This window comes from Talpa europaea (assembly GCF_964194135.1).
Source record: "Talpa europaea genome assembly, chromosome: X".
NCBI classification, from domain to species: Eukaryota; Metazoa; Chordata; class Mammalia; order Eulipotyphla; family Talpidae; genus Talpa; species Talpa europaea.
The window spans coordinates 18291636-18305601 of record NC_140081.1 but is presented as its reverse complement, the minus strand read 5'-3'; the positions used below and the strand labels follow the sequence as shown (position 1 = coordinate 18305601).

The 13966-nt window shown below is 41.4% G+C and overlaps 1 protein-coding gene across 1 annotated transcript in view; it reads left to right on the top strand.

Moving 5' to 3' along the window:
• The window catches only part of DMD (dystrophin), a gene marked incomplete at both ends in the record, with an annotated part of 1915324 nt that overhangs the window by 1808275 nt on the left and 93083 nt on the right, over nt 1–13966 (top strand). The window contains 1 exon segment of the mRNA XM_084258879.1: nt 12013–12087. Coding sequence (XP_084115005.1) covers nt 12013–12087 — 75 coding nt within the window.

Genomic DNA, 13966 nt, shown 5'->3' with positions numbered 1-13966 from the left:
AACAAAATATTGTGATAAAAGTAAGACAATTGTGGTCCCTCTCAAAATATCTGTAGCTAATATTTCCAGACTGTGTGTAAGTAAACCTTCAGAAAGAAAAACTATATTGTTATAATTGTTCTGCTATCTTGTGTTATTATTGTTAATCTCCTTCTGTGCCTAATTAATAAATTAAACTTTGTCCTAGGTATGTATGTATAGAAAAAAATTAGAGTAGATATAGGGTTTGTTGCTATCTGCAGGCATTCACTGGGGGGGTCTTAGAAAATATCTCCAAGGACAAGGGGATATTATATTTCTGATTAGTTATTCATTTTTATCAGTATTACTATAGGTTTTACTTTTATTTTTGTATATTGAGTAGTTTAACCTTCAATAAGCCTTTTTGGACTGCCTGAAATATTAATCACTATTTCATAAGTGATGTGGCCTATATGGAAATTTTTCAGTGCCATTAACCTTAAGATGTTCACTGGAATACAGCTTAAGTCGTGTTAGAAACTATTAGCACAGTACCAAGGACCGCCCAGGGACCCCAAACTGAGGGGTGCATGTTGAAAAGGGATTCTTCCATCTGCATGCAGAAAGGCAAAGAAAGCATACTTTGAGTATGAAAGATTTTTAATAGAACTTGCAGAGAGAGAGAGAGAAGAAAGGATTTCAAGCAATAGATTCCCAATAAAATGCTAAAAATGACCCATCCAATCTCGGGCAAATGCCGAGCCAAATACGTTGGCCCGGAAGCAGGGCTGCTGAGGTCCAAAAGCTTGCACTAGTCTAAGTTACCTTCTGGTGGGGAACCCCAAGACAGGGGTTAGGCGGTTCCCAGAGAACTAGGACAGAAGGAGAAACTCAAAACTCAACATGTACCACATCATCCAACACTTCATGTTCAAGATAATAGCTGCCAAGGCTGTCTGTGCCAAGGACCAGAAGCAGGCTGTTTCCCCACGTTTCTCACCCATGTGTCTCCTCCAAGTATCTCTTCCATGTGTCTCTACATCTCTCTCCTATTCATGTCTCTTCCAAGTACCTTTAGCAGAGCCAAGGCACAAGTTGAAGCCAGAAAAGCATGATGGTTGGCACACCTGCCTTCCATGTTTTATAGGCCCATCTGGCTGCTCAGCTCCGCTCCCCAGCTCAGGAAGTCATGGCATAGTGGGACATCCTAGGTGCATGTAAATGGGGTCACGGGAGCTGGTACCTCCCCTTGTGGAGGTGCAGCTATAATAAAACTACCTTTGTGTTTGATTACCTATAAATACCTGACAGTCTACTTGTGTTCTCTGTTTGTGTATGTACATAAGCATGCTCATAGAACCAGAGATTTCTGTGTTTACATTGCTTGGAACATCACAAATACCTAAGAAATAGGTACTAATTTTATGTGAGCAGAAAATGTGTCTTGTTTTCCCCAGTGTTTTAGAAGTCTGAACCTTTAACCCCTGAGTACAAAGTTAGGACCAGAGAGGAGTTTAGATAAGTGTTAATGATTTTAAACCGTCTAAGTGGTTGTGACTTAATGAGATATCACCTCTAGACTGATTGTTTGGGTTTTGGGTATCTCTTCCCACCCATTCTTGTACCAAAGAATGTGTTACAGGGCAGGGAGAGGGGCAGCCCAGACCCCGCAAACCTGCCTGCTCTAAATAGGTTCTGCCATCTGCCGCATCAACACAAAACATATGAGAATTTAATGGGAAGGAACTTTAATACAATTAGGAAACAATACAGGAAAGGCAAAGAACATAATTTCTAAATCAAGCACCCAAAGTTACCCGTCCCCTCATGGGAAAGAGTCCACCCAAACGGGATTGGCCCAGAACAAGACCCAAAAGCCTGCCCCAAGTCTAAAGCATCTTCCATTGGGGACCCACAGAAAAGGATCAGAAACAAGCAGACAAGTCTGGGAGGAAAAGAGCAAAATCAAAATCAAGACAAAAACCGCCATTGTCACCTCCCCACGGGTCTCTCACCCACATCTGTGTCACCCAGTCCACAACCAAAAGGCAAGTGCAGTTCCTTCACGTGTCACTCTGCTCCATATGCCTCCTCCAGGTCTCCTTCTGGCTCTCCTTCCTGCTTCCTCCCTTCCTCAGTCTCCTCTGCAGCTTCTTCTCTCCCTGCTCAGTTCCACCTTCCCTTTTGGGTGGGGAGGAAACCTGGAAACTTCCCCTTTCCTGGGGACCACCCTGTTAAAATTTGAGTATATTCAGGCGGTATTTTTGGTGACACCGTCATTCAGTGTGAATACATTAGTAAAAGGCAGAGTCTAAAGAATTAATAGCTGGAAAGTTTTTGGAAAACCCAGTAACAATTGTTTCCATAAAGTAATTTGAGTATAGGCCAGATAATAGCTAGTTATTGGAAGAACTCCACAATAAAAACTTTGATATGAACATGTAAAAAACAGGGTATAAAAGAAGGGTAGATGTAAAGTTCTCAGGGCAGTAAGGGAGTGAGCTGGCTGAGGCAAGGAAAAGAAATGCCCCTAAGCTCCCTCAGGCCAAACTGGTCCTTTAAATGACTCAAGGTTAGGGGGAAGTGCTGGGGTGACCTGAAAAGCTTCTGTTCTGGCTAAGTGGCTGACATTGTCATGCAAGAATGTGAGTGTGTGGGTTCTTCCAGAAAGGCAGCAAGGCTATGGGAAATCTCTGGGCTTGTAAATATTGGCAAATCATTCAACAGTTTTAAAAAACATTATGGGAGCTGAAGGCAACTGTTGGGCAGGAAAAATTGTCCTCTAACTTTCTATGTTCTTTTGGCTGGAAAATAATTAAGCTGACATGAGACAGATTAACAGGAGAAGCAATTTAATTAGGTACCTACAGTGATCTCACAGTAACAGAAGGCCCAGAGATCTCAGGTGTATAAGCCATCCTGAACTAAAGAAAATGGAGTTGGGGTCTGTGATTTGAGAAGAAGGGAAGAATGGTAATTCACAGGAAAATTAGAGGATTAAACATTTCATAGACATATATTTGCTGGGCCACGCAGAAACGATAGACCACAGAAAAGATTTTGAACACAGGCCTTTGGAAGTTTTCCCCTAGCACATTTAACTCCTATCCCTTGGAATTAACTCTGGTGATATCTGGCTTCCTAGAATAGAGCTAACTAAATTCTTTCAGATAGAAAAAAACATAATAAGATAAATTATTTTAAGTACTGAAGGTGGGGGAAGGTAAAAATCCCTTCCTGACTGAGTCTTTTGGATCCTAATTGCCTTTAGCTTAAAATGGTCCACAAGCCAAAGTGGCAGATTTTGGGGTCACGAACTCAGCTCCCCCTCACAACCAAACAAACAAAAATCTAAAACTAAACTCAGCCAGTTTATAACCTCTGATCTGTCATTACCAGAGTAATCATTGAAAGAGATGGGAGCTTTGGGAGAAACATGTGTTGAAATCTTGGGAGTTAAGGATGGGTGGAGAAATAAGTGAGCTGAGAAGGTGAGGCCGCGATAGGAATGTCAGAATTTAGGAAAATCTGGCTGAGTCATTCATTCTAAAACTGGAAAAGAACAGAGATGAGGTTAGAATTCAAAGAAATGGGGATATTTATAGCTTTTTATTTCCATTATTTAAGTAGTTTTTCCAGTGTTACCCAACACTAAGGAAAGATGGTAGCTCCAAATAATGCCGGCCATATCATAAAGAAAGTATGTTTTCTGATGCAGACAGAATGAGATGCAAACGCCTTTAAAAAAGGATTTGTGAATTTGGTTATTTGAAAAACTCCTTAAAGGTATACAAATTGAGTCACACTTGGTCATTTTAAATGACTCACCTCTGTTTAAAGAGTAAAATTGAATGACGCTGTCCCTGCTCTAGACAATCTGAAATGTGTGGTCACTTTTTTAAAAAAAAATATTTATTTATACAAGCACTAGGTGCAGTTAGAAGCGCGGGAGGGCGAGAGAATTCACCAGAGGCAGAGCGGGGAGCAGAACAGGCAGACTGACGAAATACACTGCTGAGGGAAGCAACGGGCAAGTCAGGAGAGGTCTGTGCGCCATGCGGGACCCTCCTCCGGGGGGGCCGGGGAGCAGCCAGGGATCGAACCGGCGCTGCAGAGGCTGCGGGCAGCTTCGCAACCCAGCGCCAAGCGCTGCGCCACCGGGGAGGCCCAGAAGACCTTTTTCAATGAGTTGACAGCAGGCAGAAAGGCCGACCAAAAATGGAATTTGGGAGAGGAGAAGGAAGCTAGGAATTTCCGCTGTTTCGGTCACTGACAGGACGTGTGATGCCTCTCCTTGCAGTGCCTTGTCTCATTCTTGGGTGTAGCTGCGCCTACTGCCTGCCCTAACACCTGCTTCAGCTCCTCTGGAGATTCATCCTCAAGCCTTCTCTCGCAGTGAAGCAGGAGGTGGCTAGGATGGCTGCACAGGAGGCAGGAATTAGTGGATGGGGTTCTTAGCACCTCGCAACAAGCCTTGTATTTTCAAGCACATTACAGCCTTCAGAGAAATTTTGGGGCCTCTAATTTCTTACACATCTTGGCTGTATAATTTGACCTGTTTCCTGTTAGCGTCCTGCCATACCCCGCCAGACCCCATCCCCGCCCACACACATAACCTCGTCCTTTTCCTCTCACATTAATTTAGCCTGGGGATTTCTCTGGTCTTCTCTGTTCCTACCAGATCATCTTCTTAGCCTCCAGGGTCCTTGTGCTCTGGTCTCTTCTCATCTCTCTAGTTTTGTTTCTTTTCTTTGGAGTACCTGCCAGTTGAGTTCATTTTCTGTTCTCCTAGGAGAGTTTCAGGAATAACAAGAGAGAAATGGATCTCTTTTATCTGCCATGTTTGACATTAAGTCCCAAGATCTAGGCCTAGTAACGTGATGAGTTCAGGGCCGGGCTTGGGCTTTCTCCTGCCTACCCAGCAGGCCTTGTCTAGGGCCTTTCTCGCTCTGTGCTTGCTGAGATTTCCATACTCTTGCTCTTAGGATTCTTAATGGTCAACCCTCTTCTCTGTTTAAGGGCTTGTCTATTCTTCTATTCTTTCTTCTTCTTCTTCTTCTTCTTCTTTTTTTTTTTTTTTTTTTTTGTAAATGTGCTCACCTTTTCTCTTGTGCTCTTCCTTCTCTTCACTTAACTAACTCCCATCATCCTTCAGATCTTTGCTTGAACTCAACTTTCCCTGAGAAGTGGCCTGGCCTGCATCCCCTGTGCATGCACACGAAAAGGAGAGGTTGCAAGGGTGATGAATAGGTGGATGTCTTTTACAAGTTATAAACTAGTTTTGCCTGAAGACTCTTTTTAAGTCATTATTATTATTTTCTCTGTTTCTCTGATGGTTTTGAGAATTAGAGCCCAAAACCTTTCTGATTTCAAGCTTAAATTGAAGGAAAATGGCACAGTTCATGGGCTTCAGCTCTTTTTTATTCGGGGAGAAGTTGAGCATAGAAGGAAAATGGCACAGTTCATGGGCTTCAGCTCTTTATTATTCGGGGAGAAGTTGAGCCTCTGATATGGTATTGAAGATACAGTTTCCCCCTCCTCCCGAAACTATACATTGGCTGTTTGTTACAGAAGCTGCTGTCTCAACAAACTTTTTTTTTTACCAGAGCAGCCAACAAGGAGCAAAACTCATTTGAATTTCAACTCTTCACCCATAGCAGTGTTGCTAGGAAGTAGTGAGATTCTGCTGAGGAAGGCCAAGCAAGAGGAGGGAGCCAGAAAGGCCTTGAACGACCCACAGGCAGGGTTTTGTGCTCTCTTTTATTTCGCAGTTGAACGTCTCAATTTTTTAGTTTTGTTCTGCAACCTATTTCTTCTACAATTCTAAGTCCTCCACATTTTTGCCACCATGGTTACTTTCATGCATCATTTGTAAGAAGAATTTTAGGGAGTCACTGATGGCAAATAAGTAATATTTCACATCTGGAGACATAACTCAATGTAGTAATTATGAATTCACACACTCAGCTTTCTGCAGTTCATTGCAAGTATAAATGTGTAATTCCTATTTATCTCTGTGTAGGTTTATTTTTTGCCCATTTAAGTAAAGCTCTATTTTGATGATGAGGTTTTAATGAGTTTCGATATTAAAAGGGCTCAAATATATCTTTAAAATTATAGACCAAGTATAATGTGTTAATGTACCTCTTCTCTCTCAGTTAATTCTTTAAAGATAGGTTGCAGAAATGTTCCCCATTCTTGCAGAGTTCTTGAAGACTTCCCAGTAAATCTACATTGTACTCTAAAACTTCTGAAGCCTGGACATCTTGGCTTCATTTGCTTTCAAGCCAGAGTTGGTTTAAATTACTCAGTTTATCTCAAGCCTCATTAAGACCTGTGGTTCTTGTCTGTTCTGGTGAGTTTGAGCTGGCAAGAATAACCCTTGCCATGTGGAGCAGCCACTAGAATGCTTTAGACAGAACGAGGCTGGGGAATCAGAGGTGTATTATTATATTTCAAAATTTGCCACTTGTCTATAATAGAGGGGAATGGGTGGTGGGGGGGGAGTAGACTGCCTTGTTTGGGCTTCTTTGGAAATTTTGAGAAATTTATTAAAATAGACATGCGGTAGTAGTTTAATCCACTTTTTGTGCCAAGCACTGAAATTGGAACTGTACCAAAAATATACTTCCTCTAAATTTTATTTTTCACTCATGATCACCTGAGTGATTTAGATTAAATTTCTTCTGGGAAAGAGAGTTGGTAGGAAGAAACAAAGAACACAACACTAATTTATCTGTTGGAATAATCTTTTAGCCATCCAGCTCTTTCCACTCATTACATTTATGAGGTCATTATCATTCTTTCTACCTAATAGATAAACATACTGAAACTTTGGGCCTTTCCAAAAAGTCTCCACAGGCCTCTGGAGAGCTAGACTGAACTGTTCCTTGTTTTAAACTCTAGACTTCAGTTAGACATAGATAGCAGGATTTTTGAAGTATGATTAACAGACAAAAACCAACTGTAAAATTGAAATGAAGGGGCTTAATGTTTTATTTCTGTAATTTTTTCCAGATTTTCCAATGACTCTGAAATGCTGGGGTGTTTTCCACTATTTTGGAAAGTCTATGTTCAATATGTGTTGACTTGTGACTTGAACTTGGCCATCCCTCTTTTCTGGTGAATTTGACATCTCCCGTCACTACCTTGCACAGAATGACAGTAAAAATCGTACAACAGAAATATTTAAGTCAAGAGCGAGTCCTAGGTTAAGCAAAGGGGCACACGATTCTATCACTTGTCTCATGGCTCAAAGTCAAGGCCAAATGGACTGTCCCTTCGGTAGCTGGCTTTCAGCTGGAGAGTCTAGAAGGTCTGATATTTGCCCTTGTTCTTTAAGTTTCTAGATTTCTCTATTTTTAGGCTAAAGCCAACCCTGGATGAAATAATTCAAGTCATGAAGTGAGAGGAATGTACAGTTCAGCATTTTTATCCTTCTGAAGTACGCTTTTTACCAGCTGCCATGGAAACATCGTGTGACTCGTTTCTTGCCTAGTCTCACTTCTCTTGAGTTCTGGTGGTGAGCTAGTGAGCTCATTGTGACTTGGATCCGCGTCCTGGAAAGGCAGCTGCCAGGGAAAGCGGAGGCCAGCCTCCCATGGGGGATGGCGATGCGGGCCTTTGACCATTCTCTGCCACATACTTTAGCTACAAGATCAGCTCCGGCCTCAGCCCAGGGCAGTGTCACGTTGTCGGCAGCTGTATCACATCTTGGGCTTTCTGTGCGCACCCTACACACTTTCACAAGGCAGAGACTTATCTCTTCCAGCTGTAATCCAGAGGGAGTGGTGCTGTAGATTCCTAGCAACACATACAGACACCAACAACACAGATCCTTAACTCTCTTGAGTGGGACTTCCAGGGCACCAGAACTGTGCTGAATTCACTGACAGGAGTGGGGATATTTGGATGGAATTTCTGACCTCATTTTAGACCATTTGTTCTGAATAGAACCAGAAAGGCTGGGAAGGGACATGGAATTGGATTCATAAGAGACGGATTGTAGTTTTATGAGAGAAAGAAGATAGTGGGAAACTAGACTAATGAATCAAGAGGCAATTGAAAAGGAGGATCAGAAAGAAAGGGAAAAAGAAGAGCAACTTTTTGCCACTGTCTTCTGCCAAGATGTTTGACTGGCACGTAATTCACAGTCCACACTCTCATAAAAGTAAGTGAATGAAAGGAAATTTACTTTCAATGAACTTGGTGGCCGATCTCTTGGAAATTGCTGGTGTGAAGGGGAAAGTGATCTGAACTTGACTAGAGGTGCGTTTCTGAGTTTCTGTGTCGCTTACTTTACAAAAGAGCCAAAAGGGCTCATTTATAAGCGCACGTGAAAGAACTCTGCGCTAGCACTCATAGGAAAAGTCTGGTCATCCTAGTGAATGGAGTCCCACCAATCTGGAGGGGAGCTGAGGACTTCATTACTGGTGGATTCGAGCTATAAGATAACTCATACCACAAAGTGACTGAGACCACCAAAAAGATTGGCAATGATGTCTGATGAAAAGAGACAAAAGGACTTGACTCATGGGGGAGAGAGAATGAAGGAAGACCAGAGAGACCCAGATAAGTCAAGTTCTGCTTACCGGAGAGCAAGGCCAGGGAAAAGTTCATTTACTTAGTGGAGAAGGACCCCATACATATAGCCTTTCAAGACACTTGCAGTCACTTTTAATTGACTGGACACCTTTTGCTATTATTCATCATAAACAAGAGATCCCCCTGTATATCCCAGAGGGGAGTTTTTGGTGTGACTGAATCTAACAGTCATTAAATAATCTAAAAGCCCACAAAATGAAATGTAGAAAGATAAAAAGGAAAACAAAAGACAACACAGGTCTTTATACAGAGCTTATACTTGAACTTTAACAACATGAAACATTATTAAAATGTACAATTATAGACTTGATTATACTTGAATGTCCATATGACTCATCTAAGCATCTAGTTAGCATGTTGATTCTGATTCTAGATCTGGGTGGAGCCTGCGATTCTGCATTTCTAAGGAGATCCATGGAGATGTAGATGCCGTGGGTCCTCAAATGGCACTCTGGGTAACAAGGACCTTCATCTGTTCTCCTTAGAAGGTGTTTGGTAGCCCTGAGTAGCTCTAAGTGAGGCCTGCCTTGTTATCCATAGCTCGGCTACGAGTTTATAATGGAAGTAAGTCTCAGAACCAGCTCTGCCACATACCTGAACATTTATCTGCACAAGGCACAAAATGATCTTAAAGCCTGGGCCAAAGGCACAATGAAGTCACAGTTCTGCCTTTCTGAGTGTTTGACATGACAGGCCCACAATGTACACTGGCCACAGTCCTCGAACATGGTGGTTTTTGAAGTGTTGTCCCTGGACCAGCAGTACCACCTGGATCCGTGTTAAGAGATGCATATTTTCAGACCCTTCTTGATCTACAGACTCAGACAGCGGGGGCCTAGGAATCTGTACTTTAGCCTGCCAGACTATTCTGATGTGCACTCGAGCTCATGAACCTCTTCTGTAACAGCAGGAGTCTGTCACCCATACCATGGAATTCAGGCAACCAAGAAATCCAATGAACCACAGCCGGTGGATTTGGGAATCCAGCCTAGGGCACCATTTTTAAGGTGGAAGGCATGCTATAGTCTTCTTACACCCTGTTAATGTAAGGTGGGGGATGTTTCTAAATCTTTGTCGCAGGCCTCATATTTTGCAAACCACTACTATCACCAAGGCAAGCCCATCTAATGTTAATTAGGATAATTAATGAAAACCCTGGTGTCATAGGAGCTAAAGATAGCTGAAGCATTTATAGTGGCCGCCTTTGGAGTGAGGCTTTTTGATGAATTAGTAGCCAACCACCCCTGGAGTCTGCATTCTTGATTAAGACAACTGACCGCCTCTGTAGTGCAGCTTAAGCCAAAGCACGCATGCATCATATGCTACTGTCCACGGGAGGGTTTTGTTAAACTCTTAAAATTGACTTTATGAAGGCATAATTTAAACACAATAAACAGCATCCATTTGACATGTATAGTTTGAGTTTTGACAAACACGTACACCCATGTAACCTCCACAGCAATCAAGACAGACAACATTTCAATGACCTAAAACTGTCCTATGTAGTCAGTTACTCATCCACCCCACTCCACTTCGGCTTATTGTCTGTCTCCTGCTTTCTCTCTCGATAGGTGAGTTCTGCCTCTTCTAGAATTTCCTATAAGTGGAATCAAACAGTATTTACAATTTTGTGTCTGGCTTTTTTAACCCAGTATAATGTTTTTCACATCAGTTCACATTGTTGCAATATAAATAGTTAATTCCTTTTTATTGTAGAGTACTGTCCCACTATGTGACTACCACAATTTATTTATTCATACTCCTATTGATTTGTCTCCAGTTTCTGGCGATTGTAGGAAAAGTTATTATAGACATTCATGCACACATCTTTTTGTGAACATGTTTTTATTTCTTGGGGGTAAATATCTAGGAGTACAATATTTGGGTTATAAGACAGATGCATGTTTAATTTCATAAGAAACTGCTACACTGCTTTTCCAGATCATACTATTTATCATACTATTTTATATTCCCAGTGTATGAGAGTTCTAGCAGCTCCATCCTTGCCAAAATTTGTTATTGTCAGTCTTTTTTATTTTTATGATAAATATTATAAAGTATATTACAAATGTCATGTTCTTCCCCCCACTAATTTCAGTGTCAGGTTTTTAGGTTTGGTTTTTGCAAAGGCTATAATGCTAATAGTGTTGACCCAAGTGACTTGGATATGGATTAAATTATCACCTCTCCTACTCAATTAAAATTGGTATTGTGAGTGCCATTTGATTACGGCAGCTTGTTGTTTTTGCCAGTATGCTTTCCCTTTCATTCTTTTGTTCATTTATTCATTAAGTCCACCAGTCCCTTAGCTGTTTCATACCTGCTTTTTTCCAATTAAGTCACTGGGAAATATGACAGAAGAGTACTTGCCTTCAAGGGATTTTTGGAACTGGTTTCTAAACATAAGTGCATAGAAATGCTAGAAAAAAAAATCAGCCTGTGTGTATCAAGACATGCATAGATTGGAGTGAGGGTATCTCCCAAATATAGCTTCTTATATGTGAGAGGAGTTGGGACTTAATAAACAGGTGACTGTAGAAACCACAGAAGTATAAAATGTTGGGTTTTTTTTTTAAGATTATTTATTTATACAAGCACTGGGTATAGACAGAAGCGTGGGAGGGTGGGAGGATTCACCAGAGCGGGGAACAGAATAGGCAGACTGACAAACTACACTGCTGAGGGGAGCAGTGGGCTCGGCAGGAGAGGTCTGCGCGCCATGTGGGACCCTTGGGGGCGGCCGGGGATCGAACCAGCACTGCAGAGGCTGCGGGCAGCTTCGCAGCCCAGCGCTCAACCGCTGCACCACCAGGGGCGGCCCTAAATTGTTTAGTTTTTAGTCTATGCTGAATATTAGAATGATTGTTTTAATTCAAACAATATTTTAAAATGTTTCTCACACATATTTTGGGCAAGAAATACTCAAAATGTTAACAGTGCATATTTTTGGGTAATGTGATTATGGATGATTTGTCTTTTATATTTTCTAAGTTTTCTCCAGCGAACATGTTTAACTTTTAGAATCAGAGAAAAACATCACATTGCTACTTGATTGTTTGCTAAGTCCTCATAGCTATTTTCTTAATGTATTTCTTGTTCTCCTTAATGTTGGGTAGATTCACTCCAAGATTCAGTCCAATAGAATCAATATTCCAGTCTAGAGAGCAGGAAGGGCTGGCTCTTACCCTTTTGGGAATGAATGCCCAGCAGACTCTGCCACCATAATTCTTCATAGAACTTAGCTTTCCTGAGCAAGAAGAGCAAGAAGATGTTATCTTCTTTCCCCACATTGACAGAATTTCACCTCCCAAAACTTGAGGCATATGCAAGAGATTTTTCTTTGCTAGCCAATTTTTGTTGTTTGTTGGCAAATCATTGGGATTTTTTGTCTGTGCTTTCTAATGAAATAACAAATGATCTTTGTTTTCCCTCCTTTTTTCCCTTCAGCTGACCTGAATAATGTCAGGTTCTCAGCTTATAGGACTGCAATGAAGCTCCGGAGGCTGCAGAAGGCCCTTTGCTGTAAGTACTAATCAGTACTTAAAGATCTTGATACTTACTCTTTCCTTAAAAAAAAAAAAAAAGGTGGGTTCTGCTATTTTCACTTAGAGAAGTGAGAAATAGCCGACAAAAGTCCAGTTATAACATAGAATCCATTTTTTAAAGTATCTTTTACCTAATATATGCTAGATTCTTGTTATATGATGGTTCCTCAACTACTGATGTTGAATTTATAAGTTGTTGACCATTTTTCTTGTGTGGTTAATGGCATTAGCATGGAGAATTATCTTAGGAGATTTGAATTCTCTCCCTCGTTTCTTATTTTTCCTCTTCTTCCAAAATGTATTTAGTATTAGGAGACTGTGGCTGCCTTATTCAAACTGAAGTTCACAGATGTGTGTGGTTGATTAGCTTGCATGCTAATGTTCAGATGAATGCTGTGAGAGAAAGATGACAGAATTGGTTTTTGACTTTTGCTAAATATTATACATGAGAGGGAACATTCTGAAGTGTCATGTGGCTCTATCTTTTTAACAGATAGTTTATATAAGTGTTATCAATAAAGTGAACTATAGTCTAATGTTTGAGTGCTTTCGTGCATTGGTATGATCATAAAACAGACGAGTTCCTACCCTGTTAGAACTTAGAATCTCAAGGAGGGATATACAGGGAGTGCACAGGGTGAATATATGTGAAGTTTTCAGGATTGTCTACAATCTGAGTTTTTTTAAAGATTTATTTTCATTTATGCATACAAGAACTGGGGTATAGGCCAGAGGTGCAAGGGATGAGAGGATTCACCAGGGACAGAGTGCAGAGCAGAACAGGCAGACCGACTGAAATACACTGCTGAGGGGAGCAGCGGGCAAGACAGGTGAGGTCTGCAGCGCCAGGTGGGTAGCTCCTTAGCCAGCCAGGGATCGAACTTATGCTGCAGAGTCTGTGGATTGCTTCATGGTGCGCCACCAGGAAGGTCCTGATACTGTCTTTTATCTCCAGGTTTTGTGGGCACCCTCAGGGAAAGTAAAGAGACAATTACAAAGTAGAGCTCTCTCAAGGAAGAAGTCTTCTAGTCAGAAAGAATAACATGAGCTGAGACCTGGAGTCCAGAGATTTGTTTTACAACTGAAGATACTTCAGCATGGCAAAGGCATAGAGGTCCAGGGAACAGCAGTGATGAAATATTTTCCAGAGAGACAAGCAGGAGGCACACTGTGAAGTGCTTTCTAAACTCCAGATAAAGAATTTAGATCTCAGTGCTGAGCCCTCCAAGAGGTCTGGGTGAAGGGATGATGTGAGGGGATTTTCGTTTTGAAAGATCATTCTGGATGTATAATAGACCAAGGATGGGATGGGGTATGGGTTTTATAACTGATGGAGAGAGACTTGTTGAGCAGTTTTAGTATCTAAGCTTGCACCATAGAGTTGGACATAAAGATGTGGATGGAGCTAGGGAGACTCTAGCAATCCTTAGGAATCATGAGCATATAGACGCTCAGGGAGAGTGAAGAGCAGGAATCAGGGAGAGTGGAGAGTAAGAATAGCATACGTAGGACAGAGGATGGCCAGAGGGGGAGAGGGAAGATGCAAAGAGCCTGTAGTTCCACAAAGTACATGGATATTATAGTCTATTTAAATGGATATGAGAGGATGAGATTGTAATTATTAACTCAAGAAGAGATAGTCAAAAATATGAGTTCTCAGCAATCAAAAAAGATAAACTCATGCAATTTGCAGCAACATGGATGGTGCTGGAAGGGATCATGCTCAGCGAAATAAGCCAGAAAGAAAAAGAAAAATACTGGATGGTCTCACTCATAGCAGGAATCTAGAAAACCTAAATAAGGGACCAGGGAGGACTAATTGCAATAAAGTAAAAATCAAAATCAACAAGCAACTA